Here is a 19045-nt window from a genome sequence, read left to right on the forward strand (position 1 = left end):
TCTACTCGAACACAACTGGTCGAGTTAGAGCTTATGGCAAACTGTCATCGGAATTGATTACCTTAAGTGGTGTTCGTCAGGGCTGTCCACTCTCTCCATTCTTGTTCAACTTTATCGTAGACGTGTGTTTAGAAATAACACTTTCCTCATCCAAATTTAGAGGAGTTGAACCTTTACCGGGAGACTCACTTGTTGACTTAGAATACGCCGACGACATAGTTCTATTTGGTGAAGACGCTGACAAAATTCAGAGTCTTCTGACCACTATAAGCAACTATGCAGGTATGTTCAGAATGCGATTCTCTCCCTCGAAGTGCAAAATGTTACTTCAGGATTGGGTTGCATCTACACCCGAACTAATGATAGGGAGTGAAGTAGTTAAGTGTGTTGACCGCTTCACTTATCTTGGGAGTCTCATCAGCCCTTGTAGTCCAGTGTGTGACGAAATCTCAGCACGGTTACAGAAGGCTCGACTAGCTTTCGCCAACTTGCGTCATTTATGGCGTAGCCGAGATATCCGTCTAGCAACCAAAGGACGGGTTTACTGTGCAGCAGTTCGGTCCGTCCTACTTTATGGCAGTGAAACATGACCGATAAGAGTAGAGGGTATCCGTAGGCTACTAGTTTTCGATCACAGGTGTCTTCGAAGCATTACTCGTATATCCTGGGACCACCGAGTAAGTAATGCAGTTGTCAGGAAACGGGTACTGGGTAAGGATGGCAAATCGATTGATGAAGTAGTGAAACTTCATCAGTTGAGGTGGCTGGGACACGTGTTACGTATGTCCAACCACTGACTTCCCCGAAGTGCAATGTTTTATGGTGTAGGAGTAGGTTGGAAGAAAGCTATGGGCGGCCAGACCAAAACGTGGAACAAATCCATGAGGTCACTGACAATTGGACTGAGCAATGTTGGTAGGTGCAGACTACCTGGTTAGGATTCGCGAGATGATAGCAACCGATGGTTAAAGACCTTGAATGACATGGCTCAAAATCGTTTGCAATGGCGAAGGTGCATCCACTCTTTGTGTTCTACCAAATTCTAATCTTCTGAATTCTTCATGTCTCTATCTTTTTTCTCTTTCCAAATTTATTTCATTGGATTATACTCCTTGAATGAGATCTTCAAACCCTAATCTTTCCGATTACTGCTTATACTCTTACTACTTCTACCACTATGGGATTTGAATCGACAACTGCATCTCTGTTAATGTGGTATGTCAACTTAAACTGATATATGTACGTACAAAGTTCTACGTTATGACTGACTGACTAACGTACTATCCCATTAAAGCACTCTGGATAGATACCTTAGTGCTAAATGGTGATTAGTTACGTAATAGTGAGCATCTATTTACAGGGGAAAGTTATTGTAGTTAATTTTCTGATGAAGTTATTCCATTCGTGTTGATAATCTAGGGATACATGTTTATATCTTTGTTGAAGGTCAATAAAGTAGAAAGATTTGTGTGTAAGTTGGTTTTTGAAATATAAAGTTCAGCAGTTGGAATTTTTATCATCAACCAATTACTATCTGCACATAATTATGATTTTGATAATCGTTGATTAATGGTCTTCATTTTTTAGGCTTCTTCTCGAATGAGTTCTGTGATTAATATTATTCTCGTGGCGACTGATATTTAAAATTATGGATGGAAACCCTAGTACTCTTTCCATCCTATCAGATAAGGTAATGTATTATTGTTTTATTTATTCGACTATTACATTTCTCCATCTCATTTGAAAATGTCAAATAGTCTTAAGACTGTCAGCTTTTAACTTATTTTGATGCATGTATGCTTGGAGCGGTAACCTGATGGTTGCTATTTTATGTTATGCATGTTTTTCAATTTGTCTACTTTATTCCTTCACCCACTCACCATTTGATGCTTCTATTAAGGACTAGGTTGTGTAGGGGTTTTAAGACTCGGACTAAGGATTTTGCGGCTTTATTGTATGGAGAACTAAACACATCTTAAATCAGGGGGAAACGTGTCCCTGACTTGTGGACTTTTGGTAAGCCATGTAGTCGTGGTGTGTCCGATCTAGTATGTTCAAAAAATCATGAATGGCTGGTTTGATTATCTCCTGTTTTATTTATTTATTCGAACACATAAACATTGGTACAATGAGACACCAAATACACATGCACCACACAATAACAATGAGGCTGTTGGGGCCATCACCTGACTTCAATTAGATCATATGAATGATCAATGTAATAATAAAACGAATTATGAGATAAACTAGAAATTACTATCTGTTAAAAATATCAAATCATTTGTGCATAATCTCTGAATTGTCTCTTACAAGCTTCATTATTCCTTCATTCCTGTATCGTTATCTTGACTGCTTTCAGTTTCCTTCTCTTTATTTCAATTTTCTCAACCTTCTGCTTGCAAACATTCGAATCCCGACTGGTGTTACACACTACTTATGTCTGCGAACATAAGTAGTATATATCAATAGTCAGGAATAGAATGTCTGGCAGCAGAAGATCGAGAAGGAAAAAATCATTTGTTGTAAAACTGAATTTCTCTGATTAATAATTTTGTAGGGAGGTTCTTTTTTACGAGGTTTATTTATTTATTTAAACACACAAATATTAGTACAACGGGGCACCAGATACATATACGCCACACAAATCTTATTTGATTTATGTGAGGGCTGTGATACTGCCCGGGTGCCCGAACCGAAGCAGGTGGTTTTCTTAGGATGCCACACCTCGAGTCTTCGACCTGAAGGTCTGATCCATAAGGCAGTGGAGCATCGTAAGGAGATGAAGTCCCACGGTAGCAGGTGACCAACAATAGATTCATACTCCATTTGCCCCCTCCCCCAAGATCCTGGAGCCCATGTGCATTATTGGTTTGTAATTGTGGTTTTTCAACTCCCTTAAGTGGACCCTCCGTGTCCACCAACCCGGTTAAAGCGCCGGACATTCGCTTTTCGTCCTCTCAATTTCGTAAACAACACCCCCACCACGAGAAGGTAGTGAGTAGGACTTCCCTGTCAGAGGCTATATACGCGTGGCTATGTGAGAGCATTTCGAGATGGAGAGCGAACTCTCTCCACTCACGGCCTTAACAGGGCATTTAGGGGTAGCCATACGTCCAATTCTCCTTCTTTGTTGAAAATACCTCTATAAAGACTGTAGATGAAGTTTTGTAGCAAAGTAAATTTCATTCTTTTATGGAATCATATAGGAAAAATACTTTTTAACAGTGATCCTAGTTGAAAGACCTTTGTAATCAGCTTGAAAAAGACACTTTCTTAACTTAAAATGTTTCAACAGGATTAGTTTACATTATCTCCTAGGTACGGCCGAGAGTGGGGAGAGTCAGCTATCCCTCTCCAAATGCTCTCACATGGACACGTGTATATAGCCTCTGCCAAAAAAGTCCTACTCACTACCTTCTCGTGTCAGGGTTGTTGTTTATGAAATTGAGAGTACGAAAACGAATGTCCGGCGCTTTAACCAGGTTGGTGGACACGGAGGGTCCACTTAAGGGAGTTGAAAAACCACAATTCCAAACCAATAATGCACATGGGCATCCTAAGAAAACTACCTGCTTCGGTTTGGGCACCTGAGTAGTATCACAGCCCTCACACAAATCAAATAAGATTTGTGTGGTGCCCCCTTGTACCAATATTTATATGTTTACGTTGATTATCTTACAAGTTTTATCAACTTTATTAAATTAATATCTGATAAAATCTCTTTACGCATTCATTAGCCTTGTTTAAATGTTTTATATACATAGCGAGAAAGAGGAAGAGAGAGTTTACTCTCACATTTTTATTTGTTTATTTCAATTGATGATTTTCTGTTTTATTTTCATTCACTTATTGTTAGTATGTTTTCTTAAATCCAAATGAAGATCAATTTGTACGTATAAAAAATTATTTGGATATAGAATTAGATAATGGACAAGGTGAATGCTTTTTAGAATTAGGTATTGGAGGTAAGTTGATTATTATATAATCAGTTGATATTAATGATATAAAATTTCTAAAGTTCTAATTATTATTGTCAGTCAGTGATCTTGAGTGCTGTTAGAAGTATGACGGCAGTTGCCCACACCGTGGAAAGGTGTTTCTAGACGTACCTGAAAAAAAATTAGATTAGAAGTGGTCTTATTGACCTGAGAGCGTGACCGCAGTGTCCTAGGGACAACTGCTGAAGGTCGGTGATTTTTGTGTTAGCTCCGTACTTGTTGGGACCTTACCACCTGAGACAGATATCCGTGGGATAAGGTGAGGTGTGCATTTTTAGGGTCGACCTTTTCTAACCCCACACTTCCTTGTGGGAAGGCAGCATCGCTGTAATGCTGGTTATCTGAAGGAAACACCTTACTGCCATCACACCTCTGTACAGTCAGCAGTACGACTTCGCCTTCGCACCTTGAGTTGGCTGCATTTAGTCTTACTGCTCTTCAACCGACCCGTCTGGCATGTTAGGACGTTGAGGAATGATTGTTCCAGCCAGTGTAGCTCGATTGGTTCATCACAATAGGTAAGCCCGACCACCACGTCAAGGTAGCAGCAACGGTCGGGTAATTATATTGTATTACATTATTGTATGGTTTACATTTTCATACAATAAGTATATACTGTAAATCACCGGGTAAGTAATAATGAGGTTAGACACAGGGTATTAAGGGATGATGGTAAATCAGTTGATGAGGTAGTGAACCTTCATCGACTGAGATGGTTGGGCCACGTGTTACATATGTCTGAACACAGATTACCACGACGCTCTATGCTGACTAGTGTAGGGGATGGTTGGAAGAAAGTTAGGGGCGGCCAAACCAAAACTTGGCATCAGTCCTTGAAGTCACTAATTTCTAGTCTGAGCCATGTTGGTAGGTGCAGACTACTTGGTTGGGGTCCGCGTGACTATCGTAATCAATGGTTGGAGAGTCTGTGTGACATGGCTCAGAATCGATCACAATGGCGTAGATGTATACACTCTTTGTCTTTCCTTAAACTATGAGATTAAAATTGTTTCTTATCTGTCTTTCTTCCTGTACTATATCCTTATATACAACCTTTATTTTATATATTACCACCACTAAATTAAATACTTCTATGAATTCGGTGTTCATCTTGTTGTGCTAACGAGGTATGGCAACTTGGACCGATGCATATATGTGCCTGGTCCTACGTTGTAGCTGACTGACTGATACAATAAATATGCTTAATTAGTATCACTTTAATTAAATTATTAATTGATTATATGCACATAATAAATACATTTTGTTTTGTTATATCCTAATGAGTAGAAAAAATTGTATTTCTGACGTTTCGTGACTTAATGTTAGCCACTTCTTCAGGATAAATCACCGAATTAAATGAACATAAGTTTAAATGGTACAAAGGAAACATATATAAGCAGAGACGGATAGTGGCTAGCAGTGGAATCCAGTTTGACGCGCGTTTCGTCCTATTTGGGACTCGTCAGCTGGATGTACCTGCATCTCAGAGTTGATATTCACTCTGGGACTCCAACCCAGTACCTTTCGCTTCAAACGCCATCGCGTTATCCACTCGGTCACTGAGTCCTGATAGCCACTTGCTTGTGCAATGATGAGAAGATTCAAACAAACAATACTAAATGAATGGAAACATATATAGTTTATAATTCACAGAAATATTCTTAAATTATTGAAATCATCATTCCATTCATATACACTTAGATTGATTATTCAAAATCTGGTGATGTTTCTATTCTCTTATATTAATGGGAGAATTATCACCTGACCAGTTCTTCTACCTATCATAATTGACATAATTTTAATTATTCATGTAATCAAGAAGGGATTAAAGAAAAAATGAAAGTGGGAAGAAGAGAAAATCATATGAATAGAATTGATGTTTACTTCATTAGGTTATTGAAGTTAATAGATAAGATACTTTGTCGGAAACTTAGGTTTTGCGCTATTTTCCACTTGTCATTCAGAGGGTACCTGGAATCTGTAGGAAACTGATTCACTTTGTGAGATCCGGCTTTACAGTTTGAGATGTTACGACTGAGCTATTCAAACAGTGAGTGACCAAAATGTTTTCTGTTGAATGATCTTAGTAGTCCTTTGTACAGATTGCCTACAACCACTGGACAACTTAACATAGCCACGCGATGTCAAGTCACTTAGACTATTAGCTGTACTGCAATTTGGTTGATAAAGTTCGATCAGCACTTCAGGTCTAGACAAATATGACATTGTTCACAACTACTGACTGATCAATCAATATGACTAATGATACTATCTGTCTATCCAAATCGAAATAGATGTAGCGGGTTTTCAGCCCGTAACTCATTCGTTAAAATTCAGCTTCTTAAACAATTAAGCTACTGTTGCACAAATATTTTTGAAACATTGCTTAATCGTTTTGTTTCCCATTAACTATCATGTAGACGGACAATGCCCTGGACTTACTCCACAAGAAATGAATCAGTCTGTATGTACAGCTGAACGTCTTGCTGATTCCTTATCATCACATCTAATTTATTTGAGAGATCGTTGGATAACAGCTGGATCACAATCTTCAGCAACAACGACAACACAATCAGGGTCAGGTGTGGACACATTAACAAGACCATCCAGTGTTGACAATGGTCACAGTAGTCCACATCGGCATACTTTAACTAGTTCATCTGGAGAAAGCAAAACAAAAGGAAATTCAGTGAACATAGATGATGGGATTAAATCAAAACAAAACAGTATTTCGACTGATAATAATAAGGAACTATCTAGTCAAGATAAATCAGAAACAAATATTACTGATACTACTAGTACTATTAGTAGTAGTAGTAGCAATAGTAGTTCAGCGACAACGGGTTGTTTAGTCAAAGAATATCTCCTTCGACGGAAAACTGCTTCAGATGATTTTGTAGATGTTCGGTACGTTTCTTTTTCGCCAAATATTATTTTTCTTCCTCCTTCTCTCTCTCTCTCATTATTATTATCATTAGGAGTTTTATTTTCATATTTAGAAAACGCTAGGTTGGGAAAGTCAGATAATGTATATCAATCAATCATGATCGACGTAGAACATGATAAACCTGTGTATAGGTTGAAGTTGCCATGCCACACTAGTTCATCGAGATGGAATTATTTCAACATAATTCCTAAAGGAGTAGAACTACTCACAGTATCAACAGTAGTATAAAAGGTTACTCAAAGTCTTTAACCGTTGGTTACGATAATCTTGTGGAACCTAGCCAGTTAGTCTACGCCTATTAAAATGACTCAGTCCAATTGTCAATGACTCCACGAAATGATGTCACATCTTTGTTTTGCCGCTCCTGGCTATCTCCCAGCCTACTCCTAACACCAGACAACATCGCGCATCGAAGTAGTTGATGTTTAAATGTATGTATATTTGTACCTAGTGAGACTATTGTATATCACTATATTTCTTATTTAATGCACACCCTGTCTGGTCACAGCTGAAGACTGAGAACGAAAGTATGCGCTACACAGGTAAACGGATAACGATCCATCAAAATTATCGAATATATTTGATAATATATTCGATAATTTTGATGTTTGATTATCTTTCCTTGAAAAAGCTTGGACCAGATTGTCAGGCGAAACGTGGGATTTACTTCAAATTCATTCGCTGAGATCTTACAAATACATTCTTCCTCTTTAATGAAACAATCACTATTTTCCTCGTTCACACATCAGTTCCATATGGTAGTTTAAAGGATTTAGTCTTTTGTTACTACTATTATTTATTCTTCATTCGTTAATCAGGTACAGATCTATCTACTTAACTTTGTAGTGACAATCTAAGTGTAAAAAGGCTGATGATATCACTGTTATCCATTTGCCTAAACAAAAGTAAATGAAACAGGGTTCGAACATGCAAATTAATGGTTGAAAGTCGAACACCTTAGATACCACTGTACATGTTGAGCTTGATGCATAAAGACTATGTTAATTGATGTATGATTAATAAGTTAAATCAATTTACTGACTTCTTGTAAGTAGTTTAACCTTATAAATATTCTTATCTATTTACATTTTCATTATCCTTGTGGCTTTGTTCTATTTAGTATTGAATTGTTTTCTGTGTATCATAGTGTGGCAGTTGTGGGAAATGTGGATGCAGGCAAATCTACTTTACTTGGTGTACTGACTCATGGTGAATTGGACAATGGTCGTGGTTTAGCTCGTTTACGTTTATTACGTCATAAACATGAAGCAGAATCTGGACGTACTAGTTCAGTGGCACATGATATACTGGGTTTTAATTCTATTGGTCAAGTAGTCAATAAACCAATACATGGTCATTTGAATTGGTCTGAGATTTGTGAAGCTTCAGCCAAAGTAAATTTTGACTTGTACCACTTTCTGCATTTGATTAATTCGTTTTTAAATGTTTATTTATTTATTTATTTAAACACATACATATTGGTACAAAAGGGCACCAGATACATATGCGCCACACAAAATAATGAGAATGGGAGGAGAAAGGGGGAAGATGCGTATATATAAAAGATGAAAAAAAGAGAAGAGTAATGATGGGGGAACTGAAATGTACAACCAGAAGAACTCTCTCAGTTAAGAAATTTATAACCACTCTTTATGAAGAATGTAAAAGAAGGTTACATCAGGCTCGCCACTGGCTTCTATTCTGAGCCATATCTGATAACGTCTCTAGCCACTGTGTTGCACCATCTCTCGGACCCCAACCAGGGAGTCGTGAAGGACCAACAGAAGCTAGCCCTTTGCAGCTCCCTTTCATGCCACGACACCATATCATACACTGACCACCTCTCCGCTTTTTCCAACCAGTCCCAGAGTCGGCAAATAATGCACGACGTGGATGTCTCTGGGACGACATTCGTAAAACGTCCAAGCCACCGAAGTCGGTGTTTCAAGATGGTGACACCAATTGAATTATCGTCTCGGCGCCCGAACACACGATGCCGAACCTCTGCATTACTAACATGGTGTTGCCACTGGATGTCAGCAATCCTTCGGAGACAACGATGATCGAACACAGAGAGTCGTCTAACATCCTCAACTCGGAGAGGCCAGGTTTCACAAGCATAGAGCAAAACTGCTCTCACCGACGCGTTGTAGATCCGACCTTTTACCGCCAGACTAACATCACGAAGGCGCCAGAGATGGCCCAGATTGGCATAAGCCGCTCTGGCTTTCATTATACGTGCATCAATCTCATCACTCACGCCACCACCAGCACTTATGTAGCTACCTAGATACACGAACTTCCCAACTATTTCAATCTGCTCACCATCTAGGGTGAGTACAGGATTAGAATCCTGCCAGTCTTTTAGGAGTACTTTGCACTTGGAGGGTGCAAAGCACATGCCGTACCTGCGGACACTGATTGCCAACTGATTAAGTGAGAATTGCATGCCTTGAACATTATCGCACAGTAAGACAATATCATCCGCATACTCGAGATCGAGAAGTCGTTCTCCAGGCAACATATCCACACCGCCATTACTTACATCCATCAGTGCTGTTCCCAGGATGTCGTCGTTGGCAAAGTTGAAGAGGAATGGTGAGGTTGGGCAACCCTGCCTAACCCCACTGCTCGAATGGAACAAGGGAGAAAGATGGTTGTATGCCTTCACTCTGCCTGAGGTGTTCGTGTGCAGGGCCTTTAAGATGTTAATAAAATTCTCAGGCACACCTTTCTTCAATAGACAATCCCAGAGAACAGTCCTGTCCAACAAATCGAAGGCAGCCCTGATATCAAGAAACACTACGATTGTTGGCCTGCGATAAGTATGACGGTGTTCTAACATTTGGCGGAGGGTGAAGATATGATCAATGCATCCTCGAATGTTCTTTGAAAGGTGTCTTCGACAATTTGTGTAGTCCTCTCCTCTCTTTCTTACCCACATGTTACTTGACGTCCCTGTAGTTTTCTTTGTAAAGAGGTTGATACACAAATTTCTTTTTTGTTGTGTAATTCTTTGTGCTTAACGATAAAGCCTTAATACTTACATATATAATTATCTCTGGATTTTTATCAGCCTTGTGGGTTTGGTGATACATATATACGCCTTCAAAAATATCGAGCTCAGAAACAAAGAAACAGGTTGTCTTACTATTTGTAAGGAACATCTCAGCAGCCCTTTGAAATCAAAGTTGCTCGCAAACTAACTTACTCACTACATTCTGTTTCGTGCAAACCAAAGGATAGTATAGTGTGTGTTACTGATGTCGACAGATATAAGTAGTATGTATCATCAATCGAAAGTGAAATGCCTGGAGGTAGAAGGTTATGAAGATCGAAGAAAAGAGAACGAGAAAAGAGAATGATTGGTGTGGAAACGAAGGAACAATGGAGTCTGAGACGATTTATTGACACTTTGCAAATTAAGTATTTACTGTATGGTTCTCAGATTTTACTAAGACGTTCTGTAATTTTGAGTTCAAATACATTCGATTGTCCCCACTTGTGTTCTCGTTGACTACATTCGGTTGTCCCCGCCTGTGTTGTCGTTCACCACAATAGCAATGAAAGAGGACAAAGGCCACATCATTTACAGATTAGTTTGCATCAATTGTAAGAAATATTACATTACCTACGCTTAATTAGCTTAGATTAACAGTGAGGCGATATGATATACTATCACTGAGATCAGTGCATGCAGACAACCATGAATACGAATTCTATTGGAGAAACATCGAAATTTCAAATTCTTAAACTCCAAGGGTGTCAGGGAATTTCTAGAAATATGACATTCAGAACACTTAACAACCACCGGACACATCAACATAGAGTAGATCTATACGGAAGAGATCGGTCAATAAAGATAGTCAATGTGCATTTCAAGGCAAATGAAGACAACAAAATATATAAAGATAGTCACTCATAAACAAGCTCGTCAGAATAAACTAGTACAACACTTGTGGAATAACTAGTAAACCCACTTCTACATGAAGTAAACGCTGAAGTTGTCTAGAATGACAATGAAGGCTCTGCAATCAGACCATGTAGCTCAGAGAAACCAATGTATATATATATACTCCATGAGAAAATACTTCTCTTTGGGGTACTTGGAAAAAAACTGGACTAGGAGTAGTGTTGATGACCTGAAGGTATGACAGCATAGCCCTAGGAGCTAGTTATATGGCCTTTTTGCAAGCAGTGGTTAACGTATTAGCCTCGTGGTTTAAAAATCTTGTCATCGGTGATGAAGTTTCGTCGGGCAAGGTTATGTGTACTTTTTTATTGTTGATATTTCCTAACCCTTCAACTAATCTACCTGACATGGTAAAATCCACCCAATGTGGGTCGATATGGATTGACCTCAGTTGTCGGTAATATTAAAAGTCATTGAGGTCTGGATAGCTGTTTCGTTCTAGTATTCAACTCTTCAAAAGTCTGCACTCTCCTAGGATAAAACAACCAGTACTCCCTGGTTATCTGTAGTACTAGTGACAATGCATGACATTTGTTTAGCAGATTTACATTGTTCAATTTTGTCCGCCCCGCTCTCGTTTGGCTCATTTTTTTCTTACTTTTCTGTCAGTTAACTTAATTTTATGTTTGTATTACTCAGGTAATCACATTCATTGATTTAGCTGGTCATGAACGTTATTTAAAAACAACTATATTTGGTATGACTGGTCATGCACCAGATTATGTTATGTTTATGGTTGGTGCTAATGCTGGTGTTATCGGTATGGCTAAAGAACATTTAGGCTTGGCGTTAGCTTTATGTGTGCCAGTATTTGTTGTAGTTACAAAAATTGATATGTGCCCACCAAATGTACTACATGAAACAATGAATTTGTTATTTCGTATATTAAAATCACCTGGTTGTCGAAAAATTCCAGCATTGATATCATCAACGTAAGTATTTTCATGTATTTATAATTGTATCATAAAAATTTACCTTGGATAATTGATTGACGGCTTAGCAATTACAACGTTCAACTCTCACCCCTTTTTTTCTCATGTTCGAGCCCCGTCTGACCCTTTATATTGGTATATACAGGGAAGTAGTATTACTAACCTTTATACAAAAATTAAGTGTAACTTACATCTAAATACAGGATCTTGTACTGATTAACTGGGTTATATTAATGATGCTGATAATGATGATTACTAAGTAATAATATTACCGCTCACGGTTTAGATTTGAATATATATGTTAAATGGCAATTGTATCTTTATATTACAGTTCTTGTTTAGTGTTTTAGGAAAAGTAAACATGTGAAGATAAATAAGCTTCGTTATGAACTGACATCCGTTTTGTGAATTATTAAAATCGCCACACTTATTGCAGTCTATTTGAAGTACGTGTTGATGATATTGTTCAGAAGAACAAAAAAAGCTGCACAACTAATTTATACAGCTCAGAGATCAAAACAACTCTAAATTATTTCTTGATATCGCGGCCACAAAACTGTACTTCAGTATTATCTGTTAGAGAGAGATGTGTCTCAGATGTTTGTTAACATCTTGGACTCTCTGTATACAATCACCTCAGATATAATAAGAGCATACAACCACCTCTCATTGTTATTTCAATTTAGCGGTAGAGTTAGGGAGGATTGCCTAATTTTATCACTCTTTAAATTTAATATGGATCGCCTTTTGGAAACAATCTTGAGGGAAGTAGGTAGCAATGATGTGTTACTTGGAGACAATTTTGCCATCGAGAAAGGTTCCCTGGCAGTAGTTGTGTACGCGTGGCCATGTGAGAGCATTTGGAGAGGGAGAGCGTACTCTCCCAACTCTCGACCGTACCTGGGCATTTGTGGGCTTTTCCTGCCTAGCCATGCCTGTTGAGTTCAGAACACAAATCTCAGCCTCCTCGATATGAATCATATATTTCAAACATTACTTGGTCTATATACAAGCAAACCAGATCACATCACACCATAAAATAAGAAATAACATTTGTACAAGATCAAGCCAAAGAGTGGCTGTAATTGTAGGAGACTAATTAATAAAGTGTATATAACTTAAGAATAATAAATTGTATTGTAACGTCTTCAACCCCTAATCGTTCCGATTACTGCTTATACTCTTACAACTTCTACCACTATGGGATTTGAATCGACAACTACATTTCTATGTTAATGTGGTATGGCAACACGAACTGATATACGTACGTACAAAGTTCTACGTTGTGACTGACTGACTAAAATTGTATGATAATAATAATTTATAGATTAAAATAAAGCTTATAATAAGAAGAATATGAATATACATCGTTTAGTTACTTAATAGTTATACAATAAGAATATATGTATAGTATTATTCCATAAATAGATCCCAATAGTTACCATTCATCATTCTCATAGGGATACAACAATTACCTTCTTTTTTTCAATAATCATATTTATCTTCATAGTTGAAAGCGTGAGTCAATTGAAGCTAGACCACCATGGAAAACCTGGAAGCACAGGACGACCGTTTCGTCCTATTATGGGACTCCCCAGTGGCAGTGCGCATCCACGATCCCGTACTCGCGAGATTCGGACCTAGGACCTATCAGTCTCGGGCCAGAGCCCTTAACCGATAGACCACTAGTGACTGACTTCGAGAAGTACATCCAGGAGTTCTAGTGAGAAGCAGTGACCAGTGGAGTTCAAACCACGTCTGTTGTGAGATATCAACTCACTGAAGACAATTGGTGAACGGTTGCTCAACTTCGTGGATCAGTTGAAGTTAGACATTAACACCATCGGATACCGGCTCAGTGGTCTATCGGTTAAGTGCTATGGTGCGAGACTAATAGGTCCTGGGTTCGAATCTCGCGAGTGCGGGATCGTGGAATCGCACTGCCACTGAGGAGTCCCACAATAGGACGAAACGGTCGTCCAGTGCTTCCAGGTTTTCCATGGTGGTCTAGCTTCAATCGACTCCCGCTTTCAACTATGAAAATACTGAAATCTCCACAAAACCCCTTCTAATAATTAATATTTATCTTCATTTTTTTGTTTTTTTCTGTTTAACCCCTTCCCGTATACAACTTCTATTCAACAATCAAATCATTTCATAGAGATGATGTTATTTGTTGTGCAACTAATTTTACATCAGAACGTATGTGTCCAATATTTTCTGTATCCAATGTAAATGGTACTAATTTAGATTTATTAAAATTATTTCTTAATTTATTACCATCACGTTCGGAGCCAAGATTAAATGAATTAGCTCATTTTCAAATTGATGAAATATTTTCTGTACAAGGTGTTGGTACAGTTATCTCTGGTACATGTTTATCTGGTATAATTAAATTAAATGATATATTATTACTTGGTCCTGATTTATCTGGACAATTTAATCCGATATCAATTAAAAGTATACAACGTAAACGTTTATCAGTGAATTATGTACGTGGTGGACAAACTGCATCATTTGCATTGAAAAAACTTCGACGTAATCAAGTTCGTAAAGTAAGTATAAATAAATAGATTTAAATTTTGTGATATATATATATATATATATATATATATATATATATATATATATATATATATATATATATATAGGTATCATTACAGGTCTGAAGGCGAAGTCGTACTGTTGTCTTACCCGACCGTTGCTGCTACCTTGACGTGATGGTCGGGCTTGCCTATCATGATGAACCAATCGACCTATACTGGCTGGAACAATCATTCCTCAAGGTCCTACAATGCAAGACAGGTCGGTTGAAGAGCGGTATGACTAAAAGCAGCAAACCCAAGGTCCGAAGGCGAAGTCGTACTGTTGACTGTACAGAGGTGTGACAGCAGTAAGGTGTTTCTTTCAGACAACCAGCATAACAGCTATGCTGCCTTCCCACAAGGAGGGGTGTGGTTAGAAAAGGTCGGCCCCTAAAAATGTACACCTCACCTTATCCCACGGATATCCGTCTCAGGCGGTGAGGTCCCATCAAGTACGGAACTAACACAAAAAGGTCGTGTGTGACCGACCTGAAGCAGTTGTCCCTTGGGTACTGCGGTCACGCTCTCAGGTCAATAAGACCACTTCTAATCCAATTTCCTTTTTTCAGATACCTCTAGAAGAACCCTTCCACGGTGTAGACAACCGGAAAGTGATAACTGCCCTCATACCTCTAACAGTACTCAAGGTATGATTACTAAGGTTTGACTTGATAATTTCGAATAAATTGAGCATTGGATAGATTGTTATAAATAAAAATAATATATTTGTAATATCCCAATGAATAGAAAAAATTAAATTTTCTGATGTTTCCTGGCTCAGTGTAAGCCACTTCTTGAGACAATAAATAACCAAGTCAAAATTAATCCAAGTTTAAATAATACAACGAAACAACACAAGAATATTGATATTTGTTGAGGATGTTAGGTCCCATGAACTCACTTGGTAAATGCCTTATGAGCGCCAAAAGCGCTCATTTTCACTCATTTTCGTATTTCCCATTTGGGAGGATCTTAAACGCTATTGATTCGTTGTATCTTTTAGTATACTAGTTTGTAACGCTTCCCAAGGACAGTTTTATGCTGTATATATACGTTTGATTTGTGCCTATTGTGATTGCTTGTGCTTCTGGTTGCTTAAGGAATATATTTCTCCACTTCGGACATGGACTTCTCATTCTAGTTAGCGGGGTTAGGACGCGTCAGAATAGTTAGCTTATTGGTCTTCGGTCAAGCAACATAAACCTTGACACACATATATAGAATGGTTCGGATTGCTTCACTACATCAGTACAGTGAGATGAAATTTTCAAGATAAATGATAGAGTTTTAGGATTAGTAATAGTATCATTAGTGGCAGAAAATAATAGCTATAGACTGAATAATCTGTAGAGAAAGAATGAACTAAAAGTGTGAGATAGTCTTAAAACTCAAGATCTAAATAATGACAAAGAGTGAATGTATCTGCACTATTACGTTCGGTTTTTATGCGTTTCATCCAACGTCTCCAACTGGTAATTAAAATAATCATGCGGACCCTAATCAACTATTCTCCAATTAGATACAGGACTCACTCTTACAGTCAATGACTTTATGAACTGATGCTACATTTTATTCTGGGCATCGCTAGTTCATTTCCAGCCTACTCTCATAATTGGTTCATGTCATCCGTTGAGGTTGATGGTTGTTGACTATAAGTAATACATGTCTCAACTACGTCAGTTGATGACGATTCACCACCTCATCAAACGATTTTCTATCCCCCACCTAGTACTCTGCGTCTAAAACTGATTATTACCCACTCGGAGGTCCCAACATATGCGACCAATGTTTCGATGGTATACACTGGTAATCCATGAATATTCTTTATTTTCAGAGCTCGTTTCACATCTATAAATGAAGTGGAGCATAGTAAACTGTTGATCAATATACTTGTTCTTTAGTTATCAGACTAACACCTTGCCTACCCCATAAGCAATGTAACTTTAAAAAAAGTCAACTGAACTTTCTGAATCCTTGCTGAGATTCCGTCAGATACCAACCCATCACGGCTGGTGATACTTCCAAGATGAGTGAAGTGATTGACACACTCAAATATTTCATCCCTTACTATTAGTTCAGGCTTTGACATAGACCAGTCCTTGAAGCAATACTTTGCATTTAGAGGTAATATATTTGTTATGATATATTTAAATAATAAACTGTAATTCCATTTTCCCACTATTATTATTATCTAAGGGTATGGTATTGTTAGCACCAGAATCTAAACCAAAAGCATGTATTGAATTTATTGCTGAAGTATTAATTTTACATCATCCTACAACTATATCAGTTGGTTATCAAGCTATGGTTCATGCTGGTCCTGTACGTCAAACTGCAACAATATTAAAATTAAATTCACATGAACGTTTACGAACTGGTGATAAAGATATGGTTGTATTTCGTTTTATTAAATCTCCTGAATATTTATACACTGGTCTACGTTTAATATTTCGTGAAGGTAAAACAAAAGCTGTTGGTAAGTAAATTAGTTGATTTGAATAATTTTTTTTTCTGGTTAGCGTTTTTTCTAGCGAGTTAGTTTTCTACGGGATGGGGTCGCTAACCCCCATGCTCAACCCTCCTCCTTTACCCGAGCTTTGGGACCGGCGGTAGCCCCCGGAGGAGCTACAGGCGGAGTTAAGTAAATTAGTTGGTGGTTAAAAATCAAGAAAATATGTTTTAATTTTTATCCCTTAGTATATATATAACGACGGTGTGTGTCCACAATCGCGTCAGAGATTGAATCTTTGACTTTGAACCTTCATAACAAGTACTTCATCTGCAAACCACCAAGTTTGCATTGATTTACCCATCTACTTAGCTTTATATCACATTCTAGTTGTATGAGGGATATTGATACTACCTGATTGATCAAACCAATGATGTTGGAATCCACGATCTGCTAGTTGAAAGATAAGTGTTTTAACCGTTAGGCCACCGTTGGTATATAACAGCTTATATTGATTATTTTAATCAATTCATTATATTCCTTAGGAATACGATACTAGAACGAAGCAAGTGCTTCTTCATTTTATACGGTTGTTTAGCTTAAGTCAGCTCATGGTGGTAAATGTATGTTAAATAAAGTTAATGATAGTTGCCTTATACATATTTTCAAATTTGTTTACATGTGCTGTGAAAACTTCATTTAACTGGATCTAACTATTGGCTGAATTCTTCCCTCTATAGTCTTTAAGGGTGTCAGTAGCTTAGAGTGGTTAGGTCAGTCAGTCAGCTACAACGTAGGACCAGGCATATTTATGCATCGGTTCAAGTTGCTATACCTCGTTAGCACAACAAGATGAACACTCGATTCATAGAAGTAGTTAATTTAGTGGTGGTAGTATATAAAAGATAAGTTGTATATAAGGATATAATATAGGAAGGAAGAAAGTTATGAAGCGATTTTTATTCCTCTCTCTCTCTCTACCTCTAACAGCACTCAAGTGGTTAGGTAGTTTATTGCTGGTCATAATGGTGATTAGCACGGATAAAATACTCACCAGTGACTACTTTTGAAAGATGATTCTCGGAGTTTTGGTGAGAAGTTGTGTCCAGTGGAGTTTAACCATACCTAGTGTGAAATAGTTACTCACTGATGATATTGGAAAATGGTTGTGCAATATCATGAATTAGTTGGAGTCAGAAATTAGGCTAGTGTATATCATACCAGTAGGTTTTAAGTTAAGCGCTTAATGCAGGACTCACAAGCCCTTGGTGACTCCAGTAATGTTTACCACCGACAGAAGTTCTATACTTGGTGAGACATCTTTACAGTCGTTTCTAGTTTTCAGTGTTTATCTAACTAAGGCCAATCCTTAGTGTAAACTGTAAAAAAAATCCTTCATTAGTATTGTCTAACTTTGTATTGAAACTTCTCATTACTCAACATGTTACGCTTACCATTATTATTTTTTTTGGTTCTAGGTACTGTTAAGGAACTAGTTCCGTATTCTGCTTCAATTCAACAAAATCCACGTGCTAAACTATATAAAAGATATGCTACTAGTAAGACAAACCAACCGATGAATAATACTGTAACGGACGAGATAAAGACGTTGAATTTAAGTAATACGTCATCAATCCCTAAATCTACCGAGTATATCAGTACTACTACTACTACTAATACTACTAGTCAACCAGATACTACTGAATTGTCTAATATTCCTGTTTCTGATTTATTAACTAGTAATAATATTAATGCCCCAGCTAATTCACGACAACGGAAACATCATTATCATCGTACACGTAAAGATATTACTGAATAAATGCGACAAAAATTCAACTCCCAGTGCGCTGCCACTGTGTCCAACAACGGATCAGCCAAATTGTAACGAATATTATCATCGACAAGTTCATTATTCATTTCTCAAGTCACAATACATTTCGTTTTTTTCTTCTGTGTGTTTTAAAACAATCATTTTCACTTTTTCTAATATTTTCACTGTTAAGTAATCTATACATAAAAAATATCTTATTGTTCTTCCCTAACGAATATTATCACTACCATATCTCACTCTTATTTCTTGTGTTTTTTTAAATTAACTACTTATATATGAAAAGAGTAGTTAGTTTATTTATGCCGATTTTTTGAGAAATACATCGCACTA

General features: G+C 37.6%; 1 protein-coding gene across 1 annotated transcript; it reads left to right on the forward strand.

Moving 5' to 3' along the window:
* Window positions 1-1648: 1648 nt before the first annotated feature.
* Window positions 1649-18803, forward strand: Smp_169280 (putative gtp binding protein; the record flags this gene model as incomplete). The annotated part of the gene is made up of 8 exons (XM_018797833.1): window positions 1649-1690; window positions 3857-3965; window positions 6419-6905; window positions 8093-8339; window positions 11558-11850; window positions 14012-14405; window positions 16632-16911; window positions 18363-18803. 8 exons carry the CDS (start codon window positions 1649-1651, stop codon window positions 18701-18703), a joined length of 2193 nt encoding a protein of 730 aa, XP_018652835.1. The 3' UTR covers window positions 18704-18803.
* Between the last annotated feature and the right edge of the window lie 242 nt (window positions 18804-19045).

Source organism: Schistosoma mansoni, chromosome 5 (assembly GCF_000237925.1).
Source record: "Schistosoma mansoni strain Puerto Rico chromosome 5, complete genome".
NCBI lineage: Eukaryota > Metazoa > Platyhelminthes > Trematoda > Strigeidida > Schistosomatidae > Schistosoma > Schistosoma mansoni.